An 8624-nucleotide genomic window follows, 5' to 3' on the forward strand; every position below is an offset into this window, starting at 1 on the left:
AGTCACCGATGCGGTTTTTATTTTTCTTGGTTGTTATTTTTACGATTTTGGAGGAGAAAATGCAAAAAAAAAAAAAAAACTTTCACTTTTTTTTTTTTTTTTTTTCTTTCTTTTTGCATGTGACGGCGTCGTTTTCCTGTAACCAAAAACCCCACTCGCATGAAGCGCGCCGAGGGGGAAGTTTGGCACACTTTTACGCGCCGTATCCGCCACATCTTGAGCGCATCGCCCAGCAACAGAACTCGCCCGCTGAAAGAAGTTCGCACATGAACAAAGGATCGGGCTCAGCAACACGTGTCATTAAAAAAAAAAAGAAAGAAAGAAGGAAGAGAAAAAAATTCCCAACACGCATCAAGCTGCATTTTAGGTAAGTGGATCCTCGTGCTTCGCATTTCCTCCCCACTTTTTTGGGGGCAGAAGCTTGAAAGAAAAAAAAAAAAAAAGTTGCGCTAAATAACCCGATGCGGTCATTTCTTGCAGCGTCAGGAACACACCACGTCACTCTGTTCAAAGAAACTCCCACTTTTTCCCCTTTCAGCTGGATCATCATCCACCCTACAGTTTTGGAGAGGAAAACTAGGTAAAGATTTGGGCAGAAAACGGCTTTAATCATGATGACCGGATTTCGACTCAACTTGTCGCCCCTCAAGGAGCCTCTGGGCTTCGTTAAGCTGGTTGAATGGGTAAGTCAGATGCGCATTTGTTTCTTTTTTCTTTTTTTCTTCTCTTCCTTATAGAACAGGGAGGTCCAGAGACCCTCCTTGGTGCTCAGATGTTCCTTTGAAAATGCCTAAAAATGTACAGAGATCAAAAGTTTGACTCATTCCGATCAACTTTGCGAACTTAAATGCAAAAAAAAAAAAAACACGCAAACTAAACCCTTATCTGCACCTGGAGGTTGAATCCAGTTTTTGTCTAGTTGAGTTGAATTTGCTCCTTGCATTAAAGTGCAGGGCGTTTCAAGAACTCAGTTAGAGATTAATACCCATCTAAGCAATAATTTACCCCTGAGAAACAAAACGGTCTTGAAAGTACAAGAAACATGTCGACCTTTGTTCCAGCAATCAGTGAATCCAGGTATATTTTCTGTTTTCTCATAATATCCACATTTACACACAGACACACACACACACACACACACACACACACACTGAGGACCACAGCAGTCATCTGACTCCGGACAAGGCAGTGTGTGGAAGTACGTGTGTGTGGAAGTGTGTGTTTGCTTTACATAAGCTTCATTTAACACAATGGATTTGCTTATTCATGCTCAGTGTGGAGCAAAGACTATTAATTGGGTCAGTAAATACCCACAAATTAAAAAGATTTTTCTGGGAACTTTGGAAGGCCGGATCTGTGCAACACCTGGTCAGGATTGGGAAAAAAAAAAAGTAAATATGTATAAGTCTAAATATGGAGCTGATTTAACACTAAATCTTACCAGAAAATGTTTCCAGAAAGCAAACTTTAACTTTTTTTTTTTTTTTTTTGTATATGTTGGTTTGAGAGAAGAAACACGATTGCAAGCAAATCGAAAAGAAATGAGCAGAGACGAGGGTTGATGACATTTGTAAAGTATTTATCATAAAGGAAGCTTTTGAGTGGCTGCAAAGTAATCTGATTAGTGTGTGAGTGATGTGGCCTCGACACAGAAACCTCCTCAGATGTTATCATTTGTGAGCTGTAAACAGGAAGCAGTATTTCTTCGAAGAAATGCTGGAAGTCTCCACTGTTCATTCCACTTGTTAAAGACGGATGAAAAAACCTTTTATTGGTTTTCCCGACGTGCGAGAGATGGTCGTGTCTTATTGCATTTGTTGCAGTTTGTTTGCATCTTGTACATATTTGAAATTCTCACCCATGATTAGATGCCAAATTTCCTTGACTTTTTTTTTTTTATTGGGGATCTTGACAAGGGAACTCATTTGATTTTTCCTGGTTTGTTTTGAATAGTGAGTGAGTTCCCCAAATAAGCAAAGTAGCATGAGTAGACCAAAAAAACAAAACAAAAACAAAAAAAAAAAGCAGGAAGTGACAGAAAAGGACATCTGGGAAAACATCTGGAGTGAAGCATAGCAAGGTGTGTGAGAGCATGTAAGCACTTTTAGTGTGTGTGTGTGTGTGTCAGTTGTGCTGATGAGACAAAAATGAAGTTTTTTTTGGTTTTTTTTTGAAAGAGCTTTCTCGAGGTTACCGTTTCCACATTCTTTTGGTCTTTTTAATGAAAGCCACTTCCTGCCTGATGCAGTGAATGCCTTCCAACAATTTTCCTGTAACTTTTAAACGACATCCAAAGCTTTGGGGATAAGTTAGATCTGTGGCCTCCATTCATTTAATGAGTCCTACGATATTAAAGAGATGCACATCTATTTTGCAAAAAGAAAAAAAAACAAGATCTGGCTAATCATTTTACTGCCTTCTGATTTTACTGAAGGCTTAACTTGAACCCTGGGAGACAAAAACACAAAGGATGACGGATTTGTACCTTTCCTCAAGGGTAGAAATCCCAATGTCATCTGTTTCAGCTACAGCTGCTTAAAGGCGAACAAAGTACAGCGTCATCTGCGTAGAGGTGAACTTCACCTGTGAACGTGGTCTTTGGGGGACTCCGTACAAAATTTGGACCTGCCTTAAGCTTCCTCACTCAAACCCAAACGTTGTTGTCTATTAAACAGCATCTCCTGATGAGCAGAATCAAACGCTTTGCTGGGATCTACACAGTGCTACTCGCTGTTCAAATCATTAAAATATAACTTGTCAGCCCAGTTCAGTCTTTTTTTCTCCCCCTCTGCCCCCAAACCACATCCTTCTGGTTTTATTGTAGGAATATCATGGCGTTTCCAGGCAGCCCTAAAACAAATTCCGGGTTTATCCCCAGGCATTCCAGTTTTCCTTTATATCTCCCCTGGGTTGAGTTGGAAGGGACTCTTAATCAGATGCCTGAACTACCTCCAAAGATTTCGATGCGGAGGAGACCGAGTCTGCACTCCCTCGTCCTAAACCGCTCGCTGTGTCCCGAAATAAGTCTATTTATGGCCTCGGTCTTTTAATTTGCTATCTGCTGCTTATGAGCACAGGTTAGGGGTTGGAAAGTAGGTCGGCTGATGAATGGACATCTTTACTCATCCTTTGTCTTTTGGCACGGTTCCACCTTTGTCACCGTCAAACAACAGTTCACTGTTTCTGTCGCAGAAGATGCCGTCCTGTCGGAACGGACAGTGTCAGAGTCCGGCACAAAAACACCAATCACCTCTGACTTCAGCGGAAACGGAGCCGTTTTGAGCTTGAAGGCAGAGGTTGTGGATACTTCACAGAAGTGTGATTTCTCGAGGTTGTGTTTTGAGTAACTGTGCAAAATCTCAAACTTTTTTTCCCCCCGCATTGTCATGGAGTTTGTGCGTTTGTGTGTAGAATTTTGAAGACGGAGATAACCTTAAAGCAATTAGGAGTGAAGACTGTGACATGATAAAATGTGGGAAAAGTAAATTGTTGTGTATACTTTCCAGATGCACTTGAGATTTAAATACGTCTAGTGGATATGTGTACATAGCAGAAGTTCGAAATGAAACAATAAATTCATGCTGTGGATTACGTTATGATGGCCATAATAAGAACTCTTTTGCTGACTTTCTTTGTAGCCGTAACTTAGGCAAATTAGATCTTGTTGAAATTATTATTTTTTTATTTATTTTACTGCAAAAAATATTTTAACATGATCTTCTTCAGGGCTTGCTGCCACCAACAATGAGCTGTTTCAGGCTGACAGATCGTGTCGGGTCCAGCAGTGTCCCGTCTGGGGATTTACTTTGGCACATCTTCGTCCTGCATCGTCATCGTCGCCGGTAGCGGCGTAACGTAACATCAGCAGGGCTTTGAATGAGCTTGAGCTCTGATGGTTATCGAGCTGCGCACTCGGGGAAGGCCTTGGCCAGAGTCGCAGTCGCCCCGAAGAAAAAAGAATTTGGTCTCTGTTGGCTTTAAGAGGGGAGAATTGGCGTCACATGGTCGACAAACTGAATCAGATGCTTTTCTGCGCAAAGGAATTCGACGCCTGAATGGCGGCTTAAGTGAAAACACATTGACAGAAAATCTTTCAAATATTTAGATTTTCAGATATGTCGTCGTTTTTTTGTTTTGCTTTTTTAAAAGACAAAAGCTTTGCAGAACAGTCCAGTGTTATTGGCACCCTTTTCAATATTGTGTGAAAAGCCTAGAGCGAGTGTAGCTTTGATTACAGTAACATTACCAGACATTGTTTTTATTTTTTTTTTCTAAATACATAAATAATATTCAAAAGATTGATAAGTTAAATAATAAGATGGGGGATCAGTGATGCTGTGGGCCTGTTTCTCCTTCACAGGTTCTGAGAAACCTGCCAGATGTAAGGAATTACATCATGAACATAACGGGACATTTTAAATTAAAAAAAAGCCAAGAAAAATATCTATATATGAAATGAAATTTACAGAAAAAAAAGTATCAGACAAAAGAAGAATCAACCAAAATAAAGGTTGGAGTAATCAACATTTTTCTGAGTGAAATTGTGCTACTGGGGGAGCGGGGATTTTATTTTAAGGATGTTTATGCATCTTCAGCAGGGATGGGTTTATTCTTGTAATATGTCAATTTACTCTAGCAGCATTGGTGTAGTCATTATCTAACTGTATTTTCTGATGCTGGCATGAGCAGCGTCCCTAATGTGTGTGTCTCGTTTTCTGTCCACGCAGCTCACGGCCATATTCGCTTTCGGAAGCTGTGGTGGATTCTCGGGTACGAACATCGTATCTCTCTTCTGTGGTGGCATGAATGAGACCCTCGATGCCAGCTTTCACTACCCGTTTAGGTATAAATCTTCGATACATTGATGCTTCTGTTTTTGAATTCTGAAGTAGTAGAATTCTGAATCATAAGCCAATTAGATTTTTGAGTTTCTGACCGGTCACTCTCTCATCACAGATGGTCCCAATCAGCCAGTTTGGGTCACTTTTCAGTGCATATGTAAAAATAACTAAATAAATCCGAAAGGTATTGAATAAACATGTTTTTATTCCTTTGGGCTCTCCTCTACGTCATGGACAGGCTGAGCCAGGTCCCGCTCATCAATGGAAACGTCACCATTTGTAATTACTCTGTCTCTACCACGCACCTGATGGGAGACTCATCGTCCGCCGCCGAGTTCTTCGTCGGCATCGGAGTCGTGTGCTTCCTGTACAGCATGGTAGCTCTGCTGGTTTACTTAGGCTACATGCATGTCTACAAAGACTCTGACTTTGGGCCTATTTTCGTGAGTAAATAAACTGAATAAAATTAAAATGGCTGACCACATTTTATATTGTATTGTGAAAATCTTATTGACTTTTCTTGCTTTTTTTTTTGCTAGGACTTTATCATCACAGCAGTCCTGGCCTTGCTGTGGTTGGTCTGCTCATCTGCCTGGGCAAAGGGTCTGCAGAACGTGAAGGACGCCACAGACACTGACGGAATTAGTGGCACGCTAGCTCTTTGTAAGGGAACGAACGTCACGTGTGAAGTCACGGACTTCGCCAACATGCGGACGCTCAACATCTCTGTGGTAAGAAGAAATGCATGCCAGCAGCTAGTTTGTACTGCTTTCAGTCACCAATAACTGAAGCTGTCGATTAGTTCTAGAGCAGTTGATTAGTAAAGTCTGATCATTTCAATCTCTTACCTTGCTCTTCGTCGATCTAGATTTACCTATGCGTTTTCTTGTTCTGCTTGTGTATTTGCAGGTGTTCGGCTACCTCAACATGTTCATTTGGGCCGGCAATGCCTGGTTTGTTTACAAGGAGACTCGCTGGCACTCCCAGAAATTCTCCTCCCAACCTGGACCTGGAAGACAGCAGGTTCCTGCGCCAATCTAACACCAGTGCCCACTTGTTGTTATGCATAAGAAGGAAAGGAAAGTCAAATATATATGAAGTATTGAGCTTTTATACATATCTAGAAAATGTTCTTGATAGAGGGTGAGATTGTTGGAACCTGTTGTAGGTTTTCTTTTTGCTTGTGCTAACGTTGCACAAAGCCGTACTGGCATTTTGCAACCTAAATGACTTGACATTGGTTTACTTCTTGCACAGTGACAGTCCTGAAATAATAAAATCCCCAATCTGCATATATTTCTTTGGAAAGTCTTGCAACTTAGAACAACAAAAGGTCTTTCTTGTATTTAACTTGCATCAAACATTTTTACCTTTTAAGTGGGCTTCACACTATCATGCAAGGTAAATCTATAGTAGAGGAAATAAAGCGGCACCCAAATGATTTCCTTTGAATAAATGTATTCAAATCAAAGGTCGAATTTCAAAATATCTGTAAATAAAACCGTTTTATCTTAAGGCCTTTTTTTTCACATTTTCTCTAGGGTTCCCAAAAAGTGTGATGCCCTATTGTTTAGTGATAAATAAATGAATAGAAAAATATAAATTACATGTGTATTTTTCACAAAATCTGTGTGAAATCTTTACAATTCTGTTGCTGTTTATACTTGAAGCACATTCGCATTTAGCTCAAAACGTTTATTTTCTTTCATGTTCTTTGCCATTTACCACCACCTAGTGGCAGGCGGTGGTAAGTGCAACTCCTGGTGAAACTTTAAGCCAAATCCCTACATCCAGCCATATTTTTGGTTTGCTTTCAAGCGTCAAAAATGATTGTCAAGTTGTTTGAAGCTCAAATATCAGGAATCTAGATACTTCTATGGTGCTTAATGTGATTGTGAGTTTTTTAAGTACGAAACCCAAAAACACTAGAGAGGCCGATAAAGATGTTGAGTTGGAACCAAGGTACCAATTAAAGGACTAAGAAATCCTATAGAATGTGTTGGTAACATCTTTTTCATTATATTCCAATTTTCATCATTCATATTTTACAAAAGACATAACATTCTGCCAAAGTACTATTTGTTGAAGCTCATTTTACTGTTATCTGTTGTCCATTTGCTTAATTCTTGATGTGACACCAAACATGTTTTTGTACTTTACTTTGTCTTGAGTAAAATATGTTTTTGTTTCCCCTATGTATCTGAATGAACAGTTGAAAAGACATCTGCTTTCTTGGATGTGGCCTGCATAATTTTATTGCATTTGTCAATAAAAGTGAATGTTTTTTTTCAATTGAATTTCCTTTGTATCTGATGATGTGTTTGATTTTATACATGCACTCTTTCTCCTTCTGTTTTGTCGCACAAGTTTTAAGAATGTTTTTAACTTTTGTGACGATGCTAGGTCGTTCAAAACGACCTAGCATCATTATGGTATGGCAGCATCGCGCTGCCATACCATAATGTGTCACTGGATTGTTCAGTGGTGTTAATTTCCCTCTTATACTCGAAAGCATAACTTATGGCCTCACCTTCTTCAGCTTGTTTCTTGTACGTGACTTATTGCAAGCTGCAAACAACTGTTACTGTTACTATGGCTTTGTGTTGTCCAGTGCAAACCAGAATGTGTTGTTCTCTTCACAGAGTAGGAGCCTTGGAGTCTTGGGTTTGATACGCCTACAGCCAAAGTGGCTGTGCGTCATGCACAATGGCTGCTTTTCTCTAACACCGAAACCGAGACAGTGTGAATAACTTTATGATTAGTTATGCTTTCTAGTACAACTAACCATGTTATTTAATAATGTGAATCTTATCTTTGAATGATTCATTACGGATCTCTCGGCCGTGACAGTTTTTGTGTTTAAAAGTATTTTTGGCATGCTATTTTTGTGATGAAAAGACCTTGAAGGGTCCCCAGGAGCTTTGTTTGTGAAATGTAGTTTTCTTGTGAAAGTGAGAGTTGATGTGAGTTAAAACAACGCATCATTTCCAGTATGGTGTCCACCACTGATCAGATGGACTGATTAATTATAGTCACATCTTTTATCTGCTTCCATTAAAGTTGTGCATTAGTTTGCATTCACATAAAATCTTGATGAAGTAAATAAAAATGTATGTTTGTAGTATAACAAAAGGCAAAAAAGAAAGTATTAGGAATATGAATACTCTTGTAAGGAACTCCAGATGTTTTTTTATTTTATTTTCATTTTATTGTGGTCATTGATAGAAATAGATGGGTGTGTCTGAAGCCCTCTTTCGGCTTCACCACAGCTAGATGTTGCAGAAAATGTGTTTTTAAGTGCAAAAGATAACACAAACATCTATAGATATTGCGTCTAATGTGTGGAACTGGCCTTCATGAGCTAATGCCATTTCCTGACTCCCAATTTTAAGACCGTAATTTCCTCGTAATCGTCAGCCTGTCTATCGAAATTGATGCTGATAGAAAACGATGCTTGCATTAATATGTTCAACCTAAACTAAAAGTATAATTTATTTTTACTTTATTTTATTTGCTACTATTTTACTCATACTAAAGCAGTCTTTGCGCTTGAAGAACAGTTTCTACTCATTGCCACAAGAGGGCAGTGTAGGGTAATCAGTGCCACCGTGCTGAAATTATATTGCTCTATTTTTTTATCAGCAGATGTAATGATTTAGTTCCTACTGTTAGATTTTATTGTGTGATGTAATAAACTTAAAGAATTACTTTCGTTAAACAGGGTTTGGTTTTATTAGTTTTCCTCTATCTTTGCTTCTCCAATGTTTTATTCATATATATATA

At 39.1% G+C, this 8624-nt stretch overlaps 1 protein-coding gene across 2 annotated transcripts; it reads left to right on the forward strand.

Moving 5' to 3' along the window:
- Positions 1–154: 154 nt before the first annotated feature.
- On the forward strand, positions 155–7131 carry sypl1 (synaptophysin-like 1). 2 transcript variants are annotated; one of them, XM_008400966.2, is made up of 6 exons: positions 155–367; positions 481–683; positions 4728–4843; positions 5080–5284; positions 5381–5572; positions 5751–7131. In XM_008400966.2, exons 2-6 carry the CDS (start codon positions 612–614, stop codon positions 5880–5882), a joined length of 717 nt encoding a protein of 238 aa, XP_008399188.1. In that variant the 5' UTR covers positions 155–367; positions 481–611; the 3' UTR covers positions 5883–7131. The 2 variants fall into 2 exon arrangements, with proteins under 2 accessions (XP_008399188.1, XP_017158169.1); XM_017302680.1 differs by having other exon boundaries at positions 539–683.
- The last annotated feature ends 1493 nt before the right edge of the window (positions 7132–8624 follow it).

This window comes from Poecilia reticulata, linkage group LG23, assembly GCF_000633615.1.
Source record: "Poecilia reticulata strain Guanapo linkage group LG23, Guppy_female_1.0+MT, whole genome shotgun sequence".
NCBI lineage: Eukaryota > Metazoa > Chordata > Actinopteri > Cyprinodontiformes > Poeciliidae > Poecilia > Poecilia reticulata.